The sequence below is a fragment of the Cyanistes caeruleus genome, chromosome 11, assembly GCF_971803275.1.
Source record: "Cyanistes caeruleus chromosome 11, bCyaCae1.hap1.1, whole genome shotgun sequence".
NCBI lineage: Eukaryota > Metazoa > Chordata > Aves > Passeriformes > Paridae > Cyanistes > Cyanistes caeruleus.
Genome location: NC_141711.1, coordinates 11,994,435 through 12,018,633, shown reverse-complemented (window position 1 = coordinate 12,018,633; position 24,199 = coordinate 11,994,435). Strand labels below are relative to the sequence as shown.

The 24,199-nt window shown below is 41.0% G+C and overlaps 1 protein-coding gene across 7 annotated transcripts; it reads left to right on the top strand.

Moving 5' to 3' along the window:
• The first annotated feature begins 13 nt into the window (after positions 1 to 13).
• Positions 14 to 23,103, top strand: IP6K2 (inositol hexakisphosphate kinase 2). 7 transcript variants are annotated; one of them, XM_086846259.1, is made up of 7 exons: positions 14 to 178; positions 5,301 to 5,424; positions 15,803 to 16,101; positions 18,237 to 18,459; positions 19,287 to 19,462; positions 20,726 to 20,901; positions 22,319 to 23,103. In XM_086846259.1, the coding sequence occupies exons 3-7, from the start codon at positions 15,900 to 15,902 to the stop codon at positions 22,814 to 22,816; spliced, it is 1,275 nt and encodes a 424-aa protein (XP_086702385.1). In that variant the 5' UTR covers positions 14 to 178; positions 5,301 to 5,424; positions 15,803 to 15,899; the 3' UTR covers positions 22,817 to 23,103. The 7 variants fall into 7 exon arrangements, with proteins under 7 accessions (XP_086702385.1, XP_086702389.1, XP_086702386.1 ...); XM_086846260.1 differs by having other exon boundaries at positions 96 to 185; XM_086846262.1 differs by lacking the exon at positions 14 to 178 and adding an exon at positions 337 to 666.
• The last annotated feature ends 1,096 nt before the right edge of the window (positions 23,104 to 24,199 follow it).

Sequence of the window (24,199 nt, the reverse complement as noted above, 5' to 3'; positions counted from 1 at the left end):
GCAACAGCGCCGCCGGCGACGCCCAATCAGCGCGCGGCGGTGCGCGCCCACCAATGGGAAGGCGAGCGGGAGGGCGGGGCGCGCCGGAGCGAGGAGGGCCGGCCACGCGCCGCGCCGCCATCTTGACGTCTGAGGAACAAAAGCGCTGAGGCCGCCGCCGGCGCCGGCCCAGCACCAGGTAACGGGTGCGCCCCGCCGCCGCTCCTGCCCCCGGGGTGGTCGCCGCTGAGGGGATAGCTGTAGTTCCGCCCTCCCGCAGATCGGTGCATGGCCCGACGAGTCGGGGATGGGCGGCTGCCCGGAGGGGATGCTCGGTGGCGGCCTCGGGGCATTGCCGGGTTCAGCGGGCAGGGAGGGGGGGCCCTGGCCTGGAGTCACCCCGGGGATGTGGGTACGGCCGGGGTGGGGGACAGCGGTGACAGCGTTCGCGGAGCATCCCTGTCCGCACAGCGCTTGCTGCGCTCCCCGCGGGGCTCGCGGTGCGGGGGCTGCCGGCCGCGCTGGCCCGGGCTCGGCGCAGGGGGACCGCAGCTGTATCTTCCGTGGCTGCTGAGCCCGGGGCTGGTGGTCGCCTTACGCTGTTACTCAGCAGTTCTGTGAATCGTCAGACGTTGTCTGTCCGTTTTGCCCTGGTGATGGGTGTGCTGCTGCTCTGACGGCTGCTTGGTACGCTCGATAATAGTTCTAAATGAAAAACGGGATGTGTTGCGTAAGTGGATGTGATGCTCAAGAATACCCTTTTTCTCTGTAAAACTCTGAACTTCTGGGTGATGCCTTGTTCAGAACTGGTTTGAGGATCACGATTTTGTAATACCTTGTTAACGTGGATTTGGAGCTGCAGACGGTTTGAACAAAAACACGGTTGAGGCTTTGGAAATAGGCATCCAGCTTAAGAAAATAAATTTTATCTTTGTTGCTAGAATAACAACTTCTTGGTAGTTACACCCTGATATGCCCTTGGCCTTAATTCCACTGTGAGAAGTACACTTGTTTAACATTGATACCTTTCCTGATATATGCTGGCATTTAATCTCCCTTACTTCTAGGCTTTTTTTTTTTCCCCCCCGCCCTTTTTTTTTTGACACAATGCCTTATGTGTCCCACATACTCAGGTGTTTCAGAAATGCATCTAGTGTCCCATGCTTTTTGTGACTATCTAAGGGGACAGTTCTGTTTCAAATACTGCAATTAGAATTTTGCTTTAATATTTGGTTGTGGAATATTAATGTTTGGTTTAACTTCTTAGTCAGGTGATGTATTACTGGTCATTACTCAACTTGCAGCACTGAAATGGTAGTAGAACAGTTCAGATCTGACACTTGAGACCAACAAGATCAGGGTTGTTTTCGCCAAGAATTGGCTGCTTTGCTTTTGATTTTTCTCCTTTATTAGACAAAAACAACTTGTAAAATTTTCTTTAAGTTGAATTAATTTGTATTTTCAGGACTTAGTGGTAACATTAAGGAATGGAAACTGGGTTTATGTGCACATGCATCCACACAAAAATATGTGTGTTTTTAAAATGAACTGATTAATTTGTTTACTTTTGCTGATGTAGCATCTTACAGAGTGCTGTTACATTTTTTTCTTTAGTAAATAAGGATGAACCCAGTGATTTAACTGCCAGACTTCAGGAAAAATTATTTTTAAAAAATAATCTTACATGTTCAGATGTATCTCCTGGTTAAGGATTGTGGAAAGGATTACAGCCATTCACATATGCTTGTTTGTAAGAAAATCCAGGTATTAAACTTGGCCATGTAGCTTTTCATAAATTTACATTCTTTTGATTGAAAAACTATTTTTCTGCCTTTTCTGTCTTTGATACTTACACTTTTCTGAAGTAGCAGTCTGTTATCTTGTCTGTGGTACTTCAGTTATACAAGTAATGGAAGCTTTATGCTGTTTCTTTTGGAGGAAAGGTAGATCAGCGCTGTCATAACTATGTGGTATGGTAGTTTGGAAGCAGCTGGAAAACTGGACAGTGGTCAGTCATATGCATCCTGGGCTTTGTACTCTCAAAAGTTATTTTCCTACCAGTTGCTCTGAAGGAAGATTCAACATTTGTCAGTCAGGATGAGAAAAGATGTTGAAGAACCTCTGCTGCCTGTCAGTGGTTGAGCTTCCATGCAGATCAGTGGTGTTGGTGTTGCTTTAGTTGTTCTCCAGTCAGCTGGAGAGTGTGAGGTTATTTTGGGGATGTTTTTTCTTTGGAAGGGTGCAAACCTCGAGGCACTGAGGGTTGTCTCAGTCTATCAGCAGTGGTGACACACAAATGTCTGCCCTTTTAGTTTAGCTGGAGGCAGGGAAATATGTGCTGTCAGGTTGTCAGTGAAAGATCTACTTCACTAGTGATGTACAAAATCCTTGTATATAAAATACCTACAGGGATAAATTAAATAGAAACCATTCTTTAGAAATCTATTTCTTTAGTGTCTGAGTATTTTGAGTGAATTGAATTAGATAAGATCTAGGGAAATTCTGGAGTAACTGGTATTAAATGCCAGTTCTTTTCAATGATTCTTAATTTGATGGTCTTTAGAAACTGGGAAATAGCTGATGTGTTTCTTTGAAAAGTCAGGAGTGCTGCTCCTGCAGCTGGGTTAATGCCTGCCTGAGCTTGAGAGCAGGTCAAGGACCAGAATAGGCAAAACAAGTGTCTCCTCTCTAACATGCATGATGCTGTCCTTCCTGGGGAGCTGTGCTTCAAGTGGGAAAGGCTGGGGGCAAAGGCTGGTTTTTGAAGTGAAACAAGATTTGATGTGGTTTTTGATGCTGAGGTATATGCTCTTCCTTTTTGATGTAATTCACTGGTTTCCTTAATGCTTCTGCACCCTTGCTTAAACACAGAACTTGTTTAATGGGTAGAAACATACTCCAGAAGTTCACATACCACATCCAAAGATTGAAAGGGCAGAAACTGAGGTGCAGCTAAATTTTTTATCTTGTGTGGTATTCACTGCTCTAGTTGTACCCAAGGTGTGGGGGTAAGAGCCAAATATAGAACAGTTTGAAGCTTTCTTAAGCTGACATTTTACATTCATAATAATTCTTGTTGATCTAGTGAGCATGGGCTCAAACCATTATCTAAAAACTGACAGGTTTTTACACTGGTGTGGAAAAACCTTGCTGCCTCTCATTCAGTTCATCCATTTATCAGCTGTTGAATTTGCTGATGCTTAGCTCCTCCCTCTTGGCAAGAAGCTGCGGTTGGTCTCCAGGCAACGCAGGTCCGGCTGAGCATCTCTGCCTTGCTTGAAGAGATGAAAATTTTCCATTGCAGGGAGAGGATTTTTCCTCTTGCTAATTCTTCTATCTGGCCTCCTGTCTTGCCCAAGGTCAATGCATCTTTGAAACAATACAGGGATAGTTCACAAATACCAAGAAATTACATTTTAAGAGTTTTAAGGTATAACTGCAGATATGTTTCTATAATTTTTGTTAGAAATATCTCATTAGAATGTTAATTTAGGGCCTTTCATAGTAACTTATTTTATTGCAAAATAGTTCTTTCTTTCCCCCTTCTGCAAAAAGCTATCTGACAGTGTACCACTTGCTGCAAACAGCTAGAAATTTCTCCTGCAAAATCTGAAATAGTGGAAGGCATAATGTAAACAAAATTGTTTGTTCAAATGAAGGTCTGTCATTGGTTGTGTTTAATTAGGTGTTCAGAGCTTGAAATCTGAAATCTTCAAATTCTTGGCTTGTGTGGCACAAAGCTGTTTTAGCCCTGACTGTGTCTCTGAAAGATGGGCTGTGTTAGAATAAGGGAATGATAATCTTCATAATTGGTACAGAATGTACCACTCTGCTGTTATCAGCAATCAACATGCAGCCTTTGTCCCTCTGTCTGGATTGCTCCTGCATGTGGAGGATTCTCTGTTGGAGACAACTGGAACCAGTTACTCCCCAGTTTTGCATTTTTACTGGAAAAAGAAAGGCTTGCTCATAAAATGGTTTTGACCACTGAGAGTCTTGCTTTGTGTGTGTCCATGGTGGATGGTAGGAGATGATGGATGATAGGGCAAGAAGTGGCACAAGCAGTGCCTGGTTTGGAGCTGAGAACATGCTCATCTGCCAGTTAAGAGCCCAAATAGACTGAATTCACATAGTAGCCATTCAGCTGTACTGCCTCTCTTGGTCCATCTTCTGTCCTGCCGTGCTGGCATACAGAAGATTGGAAGGAACTGGAAAAAAACCCAAAACACTTCATTTGGATGACTTGCTTAAGCTGGTTAATAGTGCCTCAGGTTGTCGAGACTTAAAATGAACAGACTCAAGGTCAGAAGATACAATTATTGAGATTCTTTTTCTAATGAAAAAAGAGTTTGGGGGGTTTATGCCAAAGCCTGTATTAGAATGAGCATAGCAAAAATGGTTTTATTTTCTTGAAGCACAGAGGGCTTTAAGCATATCCAAATAGCTATGCAGTGCTGTGATGCAGAAATTTTCTACGCTGCCTGAAACCTTATCAGGAATTTTGGGTGCTTAATTTTGCTGCTTAATTTCATGCTTACTGAAGATGACCTCTTTTCTTTTGACATTTGCTATTTTCCTTTTTCATATCTTTTTCCAGAAAAATGGCAGTTAATTTGCTTTGTGCTTTGGATATATGGAGACAATGATGTGACAGTGATGGCAATTTATTTTTTTTAATGACATAATTCAGTTTAATGAGGTTACAGAAATGAGAAGTGAAACTGCCGGACATGATAGGCATCATCTTGATCTTTCTAAGGTGTTACCACTTTCAGAAGGTTGATTCAATTTGCAGGAGATACAAGGTTAAATTGATGGGTAGGTGTGTTCATACTAATATAACTGTCATTTTAACTGGGAATCTGTTTAAGATACCTTAGGAAAATTGGTTCTGGCTTAATAGAACCAGTCAGTTTTCTGAAGAGACATCTGTGAGTATTAAAGTTGAGAGTATAGTTCTAAATAACCCTGACCAAAGTTACATAAGAAAAATTTTAAAGTTGTATCATTTCCAACAGGGAGGGAACAAAATGGTTGGGGGTGTCATTTTGAATTTGTGGAGATAGATAAGTAGTCTCTTGAGGATAAAGGTAGATGAAGTAAATGCTGATGGAGCTGCAGTGAATTGCCTGGTGAGAGGATGACTGACTTCAAGTTGTTCCATTTCAACAAAGTCTTTGACGTATTTAAACCCAAGTGCTGAATCATGATTATGTTTTAAAGTGCAAATAATATTTTAATATCACTGTGTGCCAAATTTGCTTTCATAAAATAAAATTTTTTCACATACACTTCTTGAAATATTTTTTTCCCCTTCACAGTGTGCTGTTTTTTGGAAATGCAGAATCGGAACATCAGCACACTGTGGATGGTGGTGCTGTGTTCTGGAATTTTGAAGAAAAGATAGGTTTTTTGCAATCATCCTGCCTGACTCTTCCCTTTTTGGTGAGTAATGGTTTCTCTTTGAAGACAGTTGTGAAGTGCACACTTGCTGGCTGCTATGAAAACTGCCTCTAAAGCAACAGATATTTTTAAGGGAATAAGACATATTTCAGCTGTGTCCCATTGCCCTGAGCTATTTAAACTAGCTAGCTCTTGTGTATCATTAAATGTATTTTATCCTGCTGCAAGGATAAGAGCAATACAGCCAAACTCCCGATGAAGCTTTCTTTTCTAGATTACCGAAATTGATAAGATTTTTTTCAAGTGGTTTTGTATTGCTGTTTGAATATGTAAACTGTTTGAGATTAAAATGGATTAATTCTTTGGCAGAGATTATTATGCTAAGCCTGTAATTGGTCCCAGTTGGTGTATAAGGAGATCGCTGAACAATGAAACATGAAATACATAAATAATTTTAAAAGTATTTTTTAAGTACAGTGCAGGTGTACTTATAGAAGAGGTCCTTTTCCAGGGAAGAAACTGTTATTGGAGTGAGTTGTATTTATTAGGGTTAACAGTCTAGATTTTTTCCCTATGATTTTGTTGTGCCACGTGAGAGTCTGTCTTGTAAGACTTCTCTTCTGTCCTTACTTGCTCTCATCCAGTCTGCTGCAGTTAAACAAGAAGCATGTGGAAATGATTCTACTGTATCTTTTGCATTTGAATTTCTGTAATTGCACTGGCAACCCTGCAGGGAGCTATGTGTTCAAGGTCTTAGGTCCCAGTTACTTTCAACTCTTTAGGGAAAGAGCCTGTAGAGGTCACTGATTCTTACAGACTCTTCCTTTAAGATGCAAATCTGCGTTGTGTTATCTGAATTGAGATGTGTTTGCAGTAGTTTGAGATGTTTTGAAATGTAAATACAGTTCTTAAGTATATATTAAATGTGTCTCATTAACGTGAGCTGTTCTGGAGCAAAAACTCCATTTATCTTAGTCATCAGAAGTATTAATGGAACCTACATTTGTAGAACTACAGTTAAAAATGGGGCTGGGCATTCCAAAACATGATGATTATCTTCTGGGCTACTTTTCAATAATTTTTCAATATCAAGGGACTAAACTTCTTTTGAGGTGTATTGTTGGTATAGGTTAATATACACATGAATGAGAAGCATGGAATAGGTAACTGTGCATTTAGGGTACCATTCTTCCTGTAATAATTTATTTGTTAATGATCTTTGCTGTGCATTCCTTTGGAAGTTCTTGCTCAAGGAATTACCTTGGATTGTAGGATTTAGGCATCAAAGCTTTAATTTAATAGTCTTGTCCTTTGGGCCCCTAGTGCTTATGGTATAAAAAGTATTAGAAGTTGGGATTTCTAAAGGAATTACATGGAGAGAAAGTCTTTGTGTAGTTAAATTAGGGTGGACTTATTAAGGACACTTGTCTTACATTAACATTATTTTTCTTATCATATATGGCAAATGGGTCACAGCTGAAGGGCTGGTCACAAAGATTCCATGTTCTTTCATTGAGTGACTCAAAATACGGTTCCCAGACTGCTAAATTCGTGGTAATGAGAAAGGCATAGCCTTGGATTTATTTTAATCTTAATGGTGGAATTTTTTGAGGGTGTTGGTGTCTTGAATAATACTTTCATGTGTGTAATCCACAAAATTTAGCTCTTGCTGTCATATTTTCAGAAGATTAAAGGCTGAATGCTATTTTGGTTTCTCCATGACAAAGGGCAGTACTGTCTTTTTGTAGCAGCTAGTGATTTTGGCTGCTGATGCCAGAATACCGTTTTAAGATGGATCAGTTTCTAAATAGGAAGTTTAAGTAGCTTAGTTTTGGTGGTTCAGGTTTCTTAATTTCCATGGCATTTTTACTTGGAAAAGAGACTGGTTCTTAAATTACACAATCCCGGAAAAAACTACATGGGTCAGAATTGCATGCTCTTTTTCTATCTGAATATGCTTAGTAACTTGGCTTTATTTTAGTTAAAGGGAGATAAAATAGCTTCACTTGAGAGGTAAAACTGGCGTTTTTCCAGAACTTTGTGTATGTAGGTGTTAAGATTACAGATTACAAATGGTGTCAAGAAAACGGAAAGCTGTTGCTTTTTTTTCCATCTTGAAATACCAGTTGCACTGGGCACATAACCTCCTTGCTGAATTTTAAGAAATTGCAGCTGAGGGGTTGCTGTACATGCTCATGAAAAAAAGCCAGATATTCTTGGAGATGGCCTTAGTGACTTGCCTTGCTTTCCTAGACAAAACGATTGGGGAACTGAATTTCTCCTAATAGTGTAGACCTGGTTTAAGGAAGATAGAAATAATTGTGCATGAGGAATAATAGTCATAGAACATTATGCAACTTCAGATTGATTTGTGTGTAGTTTCCTCCCTTAGTATGTTATATCTAATGTATCATAATTCTTCATTTTGTCTGTTAAAGCTGTATTCAAAAGTCTTTTTGGTATAGGAGGTGGCTCTGCAGCTATGGTGTTAAATATGCAGGTATAAATACATGTCTTAATCTCTGTGACAGTGTTTATATCTGTGTTTGGGTTATATTAAAGGAAGACAAAACTAGAACTCCATGTTTAGGGAATAGAAGGAGATAGGATAAACATGTTGCTAGTTAAAAAAATGTTTTGCATTGAAAGAGTGCATATTTATACATTTTTCTTACCTCAGTGCATTGTCTTTCATTTCTGTATTACAGACAAAATTCTTAGTGTATAGAAAAGGCTTGATGCTCTGGTTACAAGAAAAGATATCTCAGGGTGCTGTCTTACACTCCTGAGAAACAACAGAACAGGACTTTAATGTAGCACTTGTGAGTCCTTTGCCATTGTAACTGCTCTTGGACTGTCCCTCTCAGAGTGGAAGAAATATCTAAAGGAGCATTACCTTTAGATGTGATATAGCTGACATCCTCAAGAAGCTAGGGCATTTCAAAATATTTTTTGTTAATTTGAAAGCAGGAAAATGCATTCTTCCTTGGTGTGAATCTTTTGTTTGCTGACATTGTTTACTAATGTTTTGAAAGCTAACGGTAAAAACAGGATTAGATTTCTGCCTTGATGGTCCAAGACTGCTATGGAGTCGTCATGCTCCCAAAGAGTTTTGCAAATGTATTTTGTAGGAATTTTGTGCATGAGTTCATGTATAATTCTGGGTTTCTGTATTCCATCTGTTATGCGTGATTAAGTAAATGATGATCCTTTTGGGTCCCTTCCGACTCAGAATTTTCTGTTGACAACCACTGTGCCTCTGCAGTGCATAGCCCTTAATTTATGAAATTAATCCAAGGGATTTATTTCCTTATTTATCTGCAGACGTTCCTTAATTTTTCTAAACTACAGCAATGGAGAGCTGCAATCACCAGCCATTTAGTAAAGATAAGTTAAAAAAAAACAACCATTATATCAATACTTTTAAGAATCGGGTGGTTTCTTTTATTGGTCTAGCCCCAAGCACATAACATGCAACAAGAAAAATGCGCTCTTTCTTGGCTTTTTGTGTCTGTAGGTGGTTATGATGGATGTGCCACTACAGTGTCTGACTCCCAGCACCCTCATGATTTGCCACTAAAAGCTATAGTAAAAGTGTTTCTATTTCCAAAGGGAATGCACATATAGACCAAATATATAGGTCTGAAGGAGTTGGGTACCCTTGAGTTTGCAAGTGTTCTGCTGAGTTTTTACAAAATGTCATGCTTACTCATCCCTGAGTACAAGTCGTGTAACTTAATGATCATTATATTGATTGATTTGCTGCAAAAGGGCTTAAATAACCTTGACTTGCATAGAAAGTTACAGCTCAGCATCATTTCGTCATCACAACCACCTGTTTCAAGTTGTACTCAATGAAAAAGGGGGGTTTTCCTCCCCCAGACTTTCTTTTAAAGAAAGGCTCTAGTATTTCCTCTCCCTTGATGCTATCACACTGTCCCTCTACCCCTCATGGTGTTGAAGACTATTATCTGCTTTATTAAATTTGAATTATTTGCTGCTTATAATACTTCATTTATTAAAAAAAAAATAATCTGAGAACCGACAATGTCAGTACGCTTTTGTCCCAAAGATAAACTTTTCCCTCCATATTAGTTACCAGAATAAGTGTTTGCTTTTTGTAATCATGCAAAATTTAGGGCTGCTCTTAAGATGTTTCCCAAAACAGTAGGATTCATACAAGCACATTATTAATATAATTAACTCATTGCCTCACAATGAGTTAAAAAGTTATTTCTGTCTCAGTGAGTTAAAAATGATAAACTATAGCTTTTACTACTTAGTTACATTAATTCTATTGCAGGTACAGAAGGCTTCAAAAAGTATCCTACTGTGGAATTTGCATTACATGTAGAGGTACAATGCATCCTCAAAATCAGGAATGGTTCAAAAGAATTGTGATAAATGAATTCAGAGTTCATTTTTCTGTTAAGAATTAGAAACATTTATTTTAAAATGTTTGCTCCCTAATGTGATGCAATTAATTTTTTAAATGTATTTCTGATACTGTTCTAAGGCAGCTGACTGGATGCTAGAGGTTATGAGTATCTAGATTCTAATCTTAAGAACTCCTGAAAACAGAACACATCAGAGTAACTTCAGTTCCTGAGCCAAGCAGTAGCTAGAGTGCATGTTAGAAGCAAATCATTGCTAATGTTACTCTGGGCATATTTGCTAATAAAACAGTGTTTTGTGTGGAGGAATGGCATTGATTTTCATCAAAATTGATCACAAGCTGTGCAAGACCTTTGAACCTGAGCATATTTAACATATCTAATGCTTTTAATACTCTAAATTTGCATCTTTTGCTTTCTTTGATTTGAGGAATGTACCTTGCTATTTGTAAAGTACCACATTAGTAAGGAACAAGTAGTTCAGTCATATGAGGACTTGAGAAATTCCTATAGCCACTCTTGGTTTATAGGTGTATTATTGTAGGCTCTTATAATGTATTTATTCTGCTTCAGTTGTGAAAGTTCATTCTCTTTGAGCTATGTAATGACTTGCTAACTCAGAGCTCAAGTACCTTTTCAGTGTTGTGCTTGAAACAGGTGGTAGGGTGGGCTCTCAAAAACATACTGTACGTTTTCCACCTTATTACTTGCATCTTTCTGTGGCCAGTTCTCAACTTTGTTGTTTCTTCCCGAATGTTCTTTGGGCTGAAGCAGCTTTCTCTTTGGCTGATCTAATAGGTCACTGATACTCTTCTCTCCTGTTAGCTGGCTGACTCTGCCGTTCCTCTGTTTCCTTGTGTATTGGTTGGGCCTGCTTTTTGGTAGCAGGGCTTCTGTGAGGAGCTGTTGGAAGTTTCCACCATGTCCAGCAGTGCCAATCTCTGATGGTTCTGAAGATGGACATGCTGCTGGCCAAAACTGGGTCAATGAGAGAGATTGGTAATGCCTCTGTGATGACATATTTAAGAAGAAAATAAAAAAAAAGTCACAGAGTTTTGCTTCTAGTCAGAGAAGAGGAAGAGGTGAGAACATTGTGAGGGAAACAACGTGGAGACACCAAGGTCCATGGAGAAGGAGGGAGAGGAGATGCTTCAGGCACCGGAATTGACATTCCTCTGCAAACCATGGTGAAGCAGCTGTGCTCCTGCAGCCTATGGGGATCCACGGGGCATGCAGAGATCCACCCGCAGCCCGTAGGGGAGGTGCCCATGCTAGAGCAGGCGGGTGCCTGGAGGAAGCTGTGATCCAGTGGGAGACCCAGTGGAGAGAGGGGGCCCTGCTTCCAGGCTGGAGCAGCCTGTCCTTGGAGGGCTGCACCCTGTGGAAGAGTGACCCACATCGCAGAAGTTTTGAGAGGACTGTCTGCCCCATGGGAGGTACTCACGTTGCAGCAGGTGCTATATGGCTGCTGTTCATGAGAGTGGACCCATGCTAGGGAAGTCCATGGAGAACTGTCTCCCGTGGAAGGAACCCCACAGTCTCACAGGGGAAGGACTCCTCTCCTGGAGCAGTGGAAGAAAACCTCAGTGCCGAACTGACTCAAAATCGCCTGTGCCCTGTCTCCCTGTGCTGTTGGTGGGAAGGAGAGAGGGGTTGGGGGGAGAAGGTGTTTTAAGTGTTCATTTTACTTCTCATTTTCCTCCTCTGATTCTGTTAGTAATGAAATCACTTCGCAACCTTATGCTGAGCCTGTTTTACCTTTGAACTGTTTCTCCCGGTCCTCATATCCACTTGTGAACCCTCACTTTTTGTTGTCTCTCCTCTGCCCAGCTGTGGCAGGGGAAGGTGAATGAGTGACTCTTGTGGGTGCCTGGCATTGTGCCGGTGTCAAACCACGAGACCTTCCAACCCGGTTCTTCCTGGTTGGGAAGGGGCTTTACTTTGTCTGCTCCAGCACCCTGCAGCAGCTCTGTTCATCAGATCTCTACCCTGTCAGCTTCCTCTGCATTCTCCAGTGAACTGAGAAAAAAGGACAGGCAGAAAGCTTTGCTGCCCTGCTATTTCTGTCCCTGTAAAGCTGATTTATGATTATGTGGAGTTAAAGATGCTAACCATCCAAACTAAAAAGCCTGCACTAGAGAGAACCCAGTTTTAATAGAAGGGCAGCTCTTTATCAGTAGTTTTACCATTGCAAAGTTTTGGCAGGAGGTGTATTATTTTTGAGATTGTTACAAAGGGAAGGGCTGCTGCTTAATTGAGAGCTATGCTCTCCAGGGGATGTGTTCATTAATGCAATTACTTGTGGGACTAAGTGGAGAATCTGTAATGACGTGAAGTATCTTCCAAAGAATGCTGTCACCTGAGATTAGTATTAAAAGCCTGAAAACATGAATTCATCGTGGTATTCTTTTGATGGTCATTGTCACATGTGCTGGGGATGTCTGTAGATGTCACTTCTGGTTTGTAGGTGTGGGTTTTAAAACATCTTTTGCTGGTTACTCTAAGAATGACATTGCTCAAGCTAATGTTACTGTTTCTAGGCACATGTTTATTTTCTCCAAGTTATGTCAGATTTTTCTCTTAAAATGCTTGACATGTGAAGAGTTGGTAAATCTGCTTTTTTAGCTGATGTGTTGTTTGAAAAAAATCTCCTAGTAAAAGGCACTTAAAAGCATGTAGGAGGAAAAGGGCAGGGTACAGTGAGCCTACATTTGCTGTCTGGGAAGATTGCCTAAAAACAGATGTTCTGGGCTCTTTCTTCTCCAAAGAGCATTGAGAACAAACTGGGTGTAGAATCAGAGGAAAGGCAGTGAAGAACTGCATTGTGCTTGTGCTGGTCAACATCAATGCCACTTGAAACTGTTGGTCTGAGGTCAAAGCTTTTATTTGTAAGGAGCTGCAACCACTTTGGCATATTGTGAATTTTTATGGAATTAAGGTATTTGCAAATAAAACAGTGCAAAGCCTTTCTGATGGGCATTACAGTTGTGCTCCAGGCCTTGTTAATCTGAATGGCAAAATTCCAGATATTAAGGAGAGCCAAAATGACAAACAAATCCTGATTGTTGGTAATGGTAATGTTAAGGCATGGAGCAGAAAAAAATGTAAGATCTTACTCAAAACCTTTTTGCAAGTGCGAAGAATTTCACTGGGTGAAAACAGACTGATCAATTAATATATTTTAGCCATTCAAGAAGCACTGTTTACCTAATAAATTCAAAGTGAAAACTGAAGCCTCATTGAAACCTAAAAAGCTGACAAGATTATATGGTCTTGCTGCTGTCTTCTTTATCACTGTTACTGTGTTCAAATCATACCTGGTTTCGGTTCATAAGCAGGCACTAAGTTGCCTTGCACAATTAAGGAGGTTGGCTGAAGGCTTTATAGCAAGTGACTCCTTGCTGATGCTCTGTTCAGCAGTCCTTGCACACAGTTTTTACTGCAGAGCTGTATTAATAGAGCTTTTCCAGGAGGGATATGTACTACAGAAATTCAGTCGTAGAAACGGAACATGGGGGAGTTGTGCTGTAGTTTTTGGAAGATAAAAACAGGAGGAGAGCTTACTAATACGGGCACAGTAAACTCATCTTCATTTGTGTGAGCCTCCTCCTTTATTTCTGGTAGTCACATTTGTCTTGTGGTAGTGCTGACTGGGTATGCTGTGTTTGACTATGTACAAATGTATCTAACATTTCTCCCAAAAAAACCCCACCCCTATCTAAATACCACATAATTTATAATAACTTATAAAATAATTTGTGTAATATCAGAGCACTAAAAAAACTTGCTTTCTTTTTCCTCGAATGGGAAGTTACACTGTGTGATGTGATCTTACTTGTTCAGGAGAGGGTGAAGTGGAAGGAGTAGTCCCGTCCAATTCTGTGCTTGACAGTTCCATTGCTGAGTACATGAAGTGAGTGATCTGTGTACAAGTATTGTCCAGACCACTTGGGCATCCAGGAAAAACAAACAAGTTGAGCTGCTACTAATGAGCTCCCTCAAGATGTGTTGGGTAAACGAAGTGTACGTTATCTGTGTTGGAGGTGCTGTTCACTAGAATAATTTCTATGGCATAAAAGCCTTCAAGACTTAACTGCTGATGCAACTGTAACACAGGAGGACTGGGACAGATTTAAGTGTTTGAAGTTAAAAGATATTACTCAGTCTGAATCACTGCAGTTGGCAATCAGTGTCTCTGTATCAGGGGTGATTAGGAAGGTAGCCAGAGAATGGTGATGCTGTCTTGGAAGAAGTGGCTCTTGTACTGCTGTTCTACAAGGCTCTTAAATGTGGCTGTGCCAGTATAAAAGCTCTGCCACTGCAAGATTACCGCACCTCCAGTGAAACTTGGCACACTTCTGGCTTTCCCTCGGAAATTCCAGAAGGAAGGCATTATTGGCTCTAGAAAATGCTAATGAAAACTCAAGTGTGGCTCTGCATGGAGTGGGTGCTACAGTGGGGAGCCATGTAGAAAGAATTAAATCTCTCTGACTCCGGAGCAGTAACAGTGCTCCCTTCCGACTGCGGCAGTTGAAAAGATACATTGGACTGGCCGGGATTGCCCAGGGTTGCTCAGCTTGGTGCAATTGGGTAGGTTTTTTTGAAGTGGCTTGTGTTTGGGGTGTAACTGAGAGGTTTTTATAGGTGTGTCTCTGAGTTGTCAAATTGTTGATGCTGATGTAGGTGAGAAAATTCTGTCGTGATGCAGTAGCTGCATTAGAAAAAATACTAGGAAATTAAAAGTAGTACAAAGATAAATTAAACTTTATTGATATTGCTCTAATCTTAATAATAGAGGTTATCAGAAGACAGTGTTGTTTCTGGGAAATACTGTTCCAGATTAAAGGGGGGGAAAAAAGGAAAAAACAACAACCTGATAATGTTTTGTCAAATAAGGCACTTGGAAGAAAGGAGGAAAGAAAAAAAACAACACCAAAAAGCCCCACCAACAAAAACACATTCAGCTCTTATTGACCTGTTATCCTTAGGTGCAGGTAAACATTCCAGGACCTGGAGTTCATTCAGTTGATCGATCTGTTGTTTCTTTAAGCAGTTTAGTTGTTTAATTCAATTAATGCTCTTATGTCCAGGACATGCTGTAGGCGTCTGTAGTTCTGGTAGTGCCGCTGCTTTAAGCCTGCAGGTCTCTGCTTTGCCAGTTAATGTAAAGCTTTTAAATATCTAAGGAGGACAAATAAAAATAGACCTGTGACCTAGTACACTTTGTAGTCTCTGAATTAAATGCATTGTTGTTCATGTAACTATCTTCAGGCAAAATGAGTATGAGGTTGTTTTTAGCCGCAAAAAGTTAATCATTAAAGCTTTGGTCTAAAATTAGAGTAACTCGACTTAAAAATTTACTGGAACGCAGAGAACAAAACAGTCATGTTTTGGTCACTCCTTTAATTGCTTTCTGAAGTGCAGGTTGCATGAAACTGGCGTCTGGCCAGAACCGAGCGGCGTGCGGTCACCGGGTACAGAAGCAGGTCCTTTGGATGCCGCTGGCACAGAGCACTGCTTTGTGCTGACTGCAGGGAAAAGAAACGTTCTTGGAAAATGGCACCTTGGCATTAGGGCTTGCCCGTGAAGAGCTTGTATCTGTCTAATATTTTCGGTGTCTGACATGTTGTGAATGAACCGGTGAAATAAACGTCCCACCCTGGACGTCGGTTGGTTGCTGTCCTTGCCTGGAAGGGAGGGATTGTGCGCTCGGTGTCAGTTGCCGGTTTCCCGGGCTGGGCGGCGCGGAGCCGGGGCTGTTGGGAGCGCTGGCGCGCCGCTCTCGGACGCGGGAGCGCGCCGGGGCCCGCGCCGCTGCCGCCCCGCCCCGCGAGGCCGCCCATTGGCCGCGGCCCGGCGGGGGCGTGTCCGCCGCAGCCTGCCCGGCCGCGCCCCGCGCTCGCCCGCAGTCGGCCGCGTCCGGAGCCAGAGCGGCGGTGCTCGGCCCCGCTTCGCTCTCATCCTGCTGCCCGGGCCCCAGCGTGCGCCGACACTGACGGCCGCCGCTCTTGTGTTTGCCTTAACAGACTTTGGAATCAGAGAAAACACCTGCGGGTCTCGGAGGCTTCAGGCTCTGAACTGCCTTCACTACTGCCGCCGCCTTCTGTCTAATGTGCTACAAGGATGAGCCCAGCATTTGGAGCAATGGAAGTGGAGCACTATTCCAAGGGAGTCCTGCTCGAGCCTTTTGTCCACCAAGTTGGAGGACACTCCTGTGTCCTCCGGTTTAATGACAAGACCATCTGTAAACCTCTTATTCAGAGAGAACACCAGTTCTATGAGACTCTCCCGACAGAAATGCGTAAATTCACTCCACAATATGAGGGTAAGTTACCAAACCTTTGAATGGGGTTGGGCTTTTCGTTTCTGTTAATGCAAGTGTGCTGTGCTCTCTGTTCTCTCTGAAATCTCTTCTGTGTGGAAGAGATTTTAGGGGTTTTTTTCATGTATTTTGATGTTGTCTGAGGCAGGCTGTGGAGATGCAGGGTGGAAATGCTTGCCAAGTTGGTGTTTGGGCTGACTAACAGCATTAGAGTAGAGCAACTCTGCTGGTGATAGCCCATATATCTCCCTTAGGCACAGGTAAGTAGCTAACAGCTTGAGAACATTTTCAGTACTTCTCTACTTTTTAAATTTTTTTTTAAATTTGAAATTTTTTTTTTGCTACTTGTTTAATGTTTGTTTACAAAGGATTTGGTAAGGACAGATAATAGCATTTTGTGTAAGCTTAGGTATGGTCTCTTTTGTGCTTTGATTTCTCCTCTGACTTTCATTTCAATTGCAATAAGTATATGCCAGTAAGGTGTCTTGTTGAGTACTTGCAGTGTTATTTCTGCCATTAAGGAAATGAAAATTCATGGCATTTAGGTAGGCAAGGATCAAGTAGCTGTGATGAGGCTGAGTCAGAAGTTATGTAGGAGTGGAAATTCCAGTTCTCCTAAGAATTGCACTGGTTAACAGGAATACTTCTTTTTCTTTCTCCTATTCCATTAACTGTTGCCTGATGATTAATAAATAATATGTCTGAAGCACTTTTTTAAAATGGAATTGCTTTTTAAAGCACATTGATTTTAACAACCATGATGGTGATGAAGTTTTGTGCTCTGTTTGTGCAAGTGATGGAAAACTTCAGTGATGTTTCAGAGTTAATATTCTCTGCTCATTTACAGAGACTTTTTGCCATGTCTAATTACAAGTTCTGTTGGACTGGAAGAAAATCTGATCTTTGAATGATACTTTGCAGAAATGTAACAGAACAACTGTACTAGTGTATGTGGCTTTCTGGGAAGTATGGGGAGGGATTTTGAGGGAAGAGGCCCCACTTGGTCCACCTGGGTTTTTTCCCAGAGTAAAGGCAAAGAAGCCATTGCTAGCTGGCTCCCCCACCCTTTTTCCCATTGTCCTTTCCTTTGTGACAGCAGGACAGTCAGAGTTTCTGCACTCCCTGCCTCAGCCACTGCCGGTCTGGGAGCTGCCTGCCCAGCTTGGAAATCCCAGTCTCTCACCGAGATCTCTCCCCTAGCTAGTGATGAGTTGCAAGAACTGTGCAGACTGATTGATGTGAAATAAAGGACTGGAAAACAAAATAAAAAACAATTCAGATAATTGTTATGGCTTCTCCATTAATCTCTGAGACTTATTCATGCAGCGCTGGGCATATCTGTCAGTGCTCCACTAAGACTCTTAAAATGCAATGCAGTGCTTTAGAGACTCCTGAGGGGAGGATGAGGAGGAAAAAATGCTTTTGAGATTCACCATGCTTCTGTACCACAAACAGATTTTCTTTGTATTGCATTTTTGTTACTTCACAAGATTGCTGCATAACCAGTATCAATAAAATATATTCCAAAAAATAGAAGAAAATGTATAATTAAACATGGTGATTCTAAGTGGAAACTTTTGGACTAGTTTCTGTTGTAATGTGGCATTTCCCTTGTTTTGTTCTCCTTGCACATCTTTTCTTTCCCTTGGGGATCTATTAACCAAGTATTGTTTGGATAAGTGCTTTTTGCTTTGCTGTCATGCAAAATTTAAAAAGTTTTTGGTGTGAATTTTTTTTGTGCACATCACTTTTCACTGCAAGATGTTAACAAATGTTTTACATCTCACTTAGAATCAGTCCAGTCAGCTTTTTTTTTAATTAATAAAAATTTTGTTAATTGAAATTGTGTCCTGTTATTATTTAATTGTTACTTGATTGCTTCAGAGGTAGAAAATGACATTTTGTATCATTGTTGTGCCAATATGATAAATTGTCTTTTGTGAGGTGTCATTTTTGTCTAGCTCTTTTGATATTTGTTAGGTTGGCAGATGAGGTTTGGCCTGTGGCAAGATATAAACTAAGGACTGGGGTAAGAGAAAAAATAAAGTTGCTGTGTTCTTAGTGTAAAGCAATGCGTTCTAAAAAGCTAGTTTGTCACTTGAGTAATTCATAACTGTCTGGGTCCTTTTTCTCTTCAGGTGTTGTATCGGTGAGCTTTGAAGAGGATGAAGATGGAAACTTATGTCTAATAGCATATCCATTAAATGGGGACCACGATAACTTAGAAAACTTAGATAACTCTGACTGTGAACCCAAAAGTAAGCTATTGCGGTGGACTAACAAAAAGACAGTGTTGTTAGAAAATGAGAAGATATCTAAGGAGTGGGTCCGACAGCACAGGAAAGAGGAAAAAATGAAAAGGTAAGTTTGACATTTAGCTGTCAAATTCTGGTCTCCAGAATTCCAGAGATTTCTCCAGAACTCTTTCACTTTCATTTTCTTCTAGTTTCCTTTGTTTTTCCTGACCTCTTCAGTGCAGACAAGTTCACTAGTGAAACTAGTATGTCCTTAGCCCTCAGTAAAGGCTGAGTTGGGTCTTCTCGTTTTTTTGTGCTGTGATAATTTGAAACAGGTTTTCCAAAGTTATTTTTGAAGCTTCAGAAAGAGAAAAAAACACAAAACAAACAAACACAGCCACAAAAAAGCCCCCCTACAAACAAAATACATTCCCCTACCTGCCGAAGAACAGTAGTTTAAAAAAAACAAAACAAACCCCAAACATATTTAAGTTGCTACTATGTGTGCCAGAATCCTGCTTTATCCTTGCTGGTGTTATTTTCCCCCTTGTTCATTCCTGTTAATTGTGCCCACCATAAACTGTTAGCTGTGATGTGTTGTGCTAAAACCAGTGACCTTAGCAAAGGATAAACCTTACAGTGTATCACTACCTCTTGCATTACTTCATAGAAGTCATGCACACAGGTAAAGGATATGTAAGTAGAATTACTATGTGTTTTGTAACATTTGGCTATATGCTCATTTATGTTAGTATGGAAGTGGCTCTGTAGTGGTCAAAATACTACCCATGGGCATCTTGTTCATATGTACAGAGAGGAAAATAAAGTTTTTGCTTGCTGCCTAATGAAGTGAGCAAAATAGCTTGTGAAGTTAAATCCATTGACAACCCCTTCTCAAGAGCTTACGTTTCCTCTTGACCTGTAATTCGCTATTTTGTTCTGTTTTTCTAGTCACAAACTGGAGGAAGAATTTGAGTGGCTGAAGAAATCTGAAGTCTTGTATTATACTGTAGAGAAAAAAGGAAATGTCAGTTCTCAGTTTAAACACCATAATCCTTGGAGCATGAAATGTCACCAGCAACAGTTACAGCGGATGAAGGAAAATGCAAAGCACCGAAATCAATATAGTATCCTTTCCTGAAAGTACCTCATATCAATGGAATGAGTAGGGTCTGCCTTTTATTTCTTGAACATTTCAGATAACAGTACAGAGCAGGCTTAACTGCAGTCCCAGGTGACTCTGAAGCTGTGATTTATTTGGCGTCCTTTGAAGGGTTTGCCAGCACTTTCTAGAAATGGGCTTTTCCAGCATGTAACAAAGTACCCTAAGCTAGGAAATTCAGAGAACTGAATTAAAATCCTCACATTGTGGGTTAGTGGACAGGTTTTACAGCATAATGTGTTTGGTGTCTTCCACAAGAAGACATCTTTTAGTGACATTAGATGAGATTTTTTAGTGAGAGTTTTCCAAACAGATGAGTCACTTTTTATTACTGTTTTGAAATTGGTGATCTTAAAAACTAGTGTCCTCTTCCTCTTTTCATCAGTTTCTTAAACATAGAGAATGTTCCAGTGCCTAGAATTTCTGCTTCTAGTAGCCTCTTTTTAATAAGCTTTAAGAAAGTGGAATATAAACAGTCATGTAGGATTGGAGCATGAGAAACAAAAAACTGACTGAATCCATGAAGGCTGAAGCACATTGATTTTGTGCTGTGGAACCATTTACAAACATCTCCACCCTGAGCATTCTATCAAAAAATTGCCTTGCTGTAGGCTTGGATACAGTAGTAGTAGTAATTAAATACTGAGGTAAACAAATTTCTTGTGTGTGAGGCGTTTCGGTGATGGATTACTGAAACATCTATGACTAATAAATGATCATATTGATAGGATTTTTTGGCTGGTACCCTCACCATTTCACTGTAGATTATTATTAAGCTGCCTAAGAAGTGTGTGATATCTTTGGAACAGTAGTAATACAGATGTTTTAAAGTTGCAAAGATGGTATGAAAATGCTTCACTGGTTTTGAGTGGTAATACAAACACACAAAACCTTCACTTACCACAGGAAAAAAAGTCTCTTGCTAGACAGGAAATACTTCATAATTCAAAGTCAGCTGCCATGTTATGTTTCTGTATAACCCTGATTGCTTTTAGTTTTCACTTAATGTTAATGTGAAAATTCATTAGTCTCTTAAGACTAGTAAAACTGGAACTGTATTAAAACAGAGTGGACATCTTAAGTTAATGTAACTGTAATTTTTCTAGATTATTTTATTCTAGGCATGATTTGGATATGCTTAAAGTTAAGAATGAGGAGCTACAAAATCTGTGGTAATGTTTTTAAAACCTGTATTCCTCATTGTGAAGCTTGTTCCTTAACTGATCAGAATTCATTTTGCTGGAGAACCTGACGTCTCGCTATGAGGTTCCGTGTGTGCTGGACCTGAAGATGGGGACCCGGCAGCATGGCGACGACGCATCCGAGGAGAAGAAGGCGAATCAGATCCGCAAGTGTCAGCAGAGCACCTCGGCTGTGATCGGAGTGCGAGTCTGTGGCATGCAGGTGAGAGGAGAACTCGTGTGTGGCCAACAGTCTTGCACCTGTTTCTGTTAGTGGAGTTTTGGGTTTATGTAGTCATGTCACAGGTTGTTACCCTTGAGCTGCTGTGCTTTGTTTCCTTCACAGCGGGGAGTGAGGATTTTGAGTGTCACTGATCAGCTGGAGGTGGCAGCATCTGCAGGAGCAACCTGCAACCCACACTCTGCATCAGCGATTGCAGGCTCTGTACACACAAACAGCCTCCTGCACCATATCAGCAGTTCAAAACTGTTAAAACTACTGATTAAATTAACATTTCAGGATCTCATAGGGAACAGTTACGGGACGGCCAGTTATATGCATTTTGAATTAAGCACGTGGAAATTTGTCAAAACATTAATAAGCAATCAGTTCTGTTCTGTAACTTTGATCTTTCACTGCTTGAGATAGAATTGTTGCAAAGTGCAGGCAAGAAATGCTTGGTAAATGCGATAAGACTTGTTGCCAGATGAGGAGACATTGTGTGGACTTTCACCTGAATTTTTTGTTTACTTGTTTCTGTATTCCTAGAGTGACAAATGGGAAACAACATGTTTGTGTTTGAGTTTTTTTCTGAAGCTTCTCTCCTCCTATCCAGTAGATTCCAGGAATGCTAGCAAGTCCTAGTGTTTGCTAGGACTTGTTCCACAGCAGGACTGTTGGCATGTGTGGTGTTCAGCTCACTGTCCAACTTCAGACAAAAACATGAGGCAGAAATGAAAGTGTGGGAGCTGCATTTCTAACCACAGTGTGCTGGGATTTGATCAGGGCATGGCCACTGTTCACTTTCCATTGTTGACCTGTGCTGGAAAACAAAGAGGAACTTTGGAAGCACTTGAAATCTTTTCTTGACCCAGATGTTTAGGATTATTGAACTATAGGTTGTATAGACTATTCTCCTGTGCCTTCCTGCAGGAAGGCATTTTCCTGCAGGGGCACCTCTGACTTCTTCACATACAGATGATTATGGGGTACACCTTGGTTTTATATAGGAATGTTTGCTCTGATGCTGAGAATCAGCTGGTGCATCTTAGAGCAGAGGCAGGTCATGAGCTGAATGAGTGGCTGTGGTACAAGTTGTAGCTTGACTTTGGAGATCTCAGCTGCAGCTTTCCTGATCTCACTTAAAGTCCTCATTCTTACATTCTGGGTGGAAAAGCTCAGATGTAAACTGAAGGAATTTTCCACTTCCTCTAAGTTGCACAGGCGCTGCTGGATCTGTTGATAGCGATTCCTCTAATTGTGCAAGAGCAGTTTTAGAGAGCAGTATGTCATCTTGTAAAAGCTTTAAGGAGCATGCTATTTTAGTTTTTAATTGTTTTGTGTCCCCTCAAGGCTTTGATGTTAATGTACCAGCAATTTTAACTATTCCTTTTTTCTTGTCTTGTGTTTGTAAATGCAGGTCTACCAGGCAGGTACTGGCCAGCTGATGTTCATGAATAAATACCATGGAAGAAAACTCTCAGTCCAAGGATTCAAAGAAGCACTTTACCAGTTCTTTCATAATGGCAAATACCTGCGCAGGGAACTCTTTGAGTCTGTTATTAAAAAACTTACTGAACTCAAGTCTGTGCTGGAGAAACAGGAGTCCTATCGCTTCTATTCAAGCTCCTTGCTGATCATCTATGATGGAAAGGAAAGGCAGGAAGTTGCCGTTGACTCGGATCCAGAGGACCTAGAGGACCTTTCAGAGGAATCTTCAGATGAGTCAGCAGGAGCCTATGCCTACAAACCAACTGCCAGTACTGTCGATGTCCGCATGATAGACTTTGCCCACACAACCTGCAAGTACTATGGAGAAGATAGTGTGGTGCATGAGGGCCAAGACACGGGTTACGTTTTTGGACTCCAGAATTTAATAGATATTATTAAAGAAATAAGAGACGAAAGTAGTGAATAAACAGTGTGAATGCACATCACTAGAAAGCACTATTGTGACTCTTCGTATTCCAAAATTATTGGCCACTTTCTGGTGGTAGGAATCTTTACAGGCTCTGCAGGGATGGTCCTGTCAGAGTCAGACTTGTTCAGAGGGCATTTACTTACATTGGTGCTGGACCTAGCACTGGCAAAACTTGGTATCCTTATTTATTTTAACTTTCTTAAACATTCCATATTTGATTACTCAGATACCTCTGTTATCCCTGTGTGTATATGTTCAAATAAAACTCTTTTTGTTCATTGTAAGTGATGCTTCTGTTGTTGCTGCTGACTGAGCAGGAGATGAAGCTCAGGTCTCTGGTGTAATGCAGAAGCAGCGTATGAACAGCGAGGCTTACCTGGCTCATGAGACCACCTGTGGGATAGCATGTCTGTCCTGAGCCTCCTGTGAAGAGTGATGAGCAAACCCAGCAGAGCCACTGAGCTGGCAAGGCCCAGCACCTGCCCTTTGAGGAGAGCCTGAGACAACATAGATGGGGTAAAGACAGTTTCTGAGAGGCCTCCAGAGGTCCCTTCCAGACAGAATGAGGACTGATCAGGGAGAACGTGCTATTGAAATCAGCAACCTATTTCTTGATCCTGTGTCTTGTAACTCTATCTTATGCTGTGTAACCTATTTCTGGAGAGCTGTAGATGTTATTTAACCTAAGCCAAGGCAAAACATGTAAAACTTGTACAGGAATAGCTGCAACAGCAACCAGGGCAGAGATGCCAAGCCTGAAAAGTAGCTTAAGCAGCTTAAAACCTTACTTGGGACAAACTGACAGGAAAGAAACATCAGAAAGTGAGAGGGTAGTGAGTAACTGAAAAATAGAGTAACTAAACCAATGGTTCTGATAAGAGGAGCATTTATCTAACCACTTTTAGATACAGGACTTCTCCCTTTGAGAGGTTTGTACGTCATCATGATAGTGCAAGAAAAAAATGGGTGTGGAAGTGCTGAGGTAAGAGTGGGTAAGTTCTTGTTAATCAGAATGAAGGAGTCAGCTTGTGCAGAAGAGTCAGGTGAATCATCTCCCTGGCCCATACTTTGCCTGCAGGCTTGCTTAGGAGACAAGTGGGATGTGGCAGGAAGGCTGCAGATCTATGGAAGGTCACCCTCTTCAGTTGGTCATAGTCCTGTAGCTTCAGTTTCATATTCCCCAGCAGCTGCTGTCCAGTTCTCCTGATCAAAAACTCATGGTTCTCCTGTGCTCCTTTGTACTTTTTAAAGAAGTTTTTTACCTTTGCTTATATATGAGTTTGTGGGTGGGGTTTTTTTGTTTGGTTTTTGTTCAGGTTTGTGTTGTATCAGTGTTCAGGCACCAATTGATGTTGGTTTTAAACAGGTATTTGTACATCT

Bases quoted from the DNA above. Each gene is read 5' to 3' on its own strand.
- IP6K2 (XM_086846259.1), top strand. From the start codon at position 15,900: ATGAGCCCAGCATTTGGAGCAATGGAAGTGGAGCACTATTCCAAGGGA. The intron at 18,460-19,286 runs GTAAGTTTGACA...CTGTTTTTCTAG, and splicing joins AAAGAGGAAAAAATGAAAAG to TCACAAACTGGAGGAAGAAT. The intron at 19,463-20,725 runs GTATCCTTTCCT...TTAACTGATCAG, and splicing joins AAAGCACCGAAATCAATATA to AATTCATTTTGCTGGAGAAC.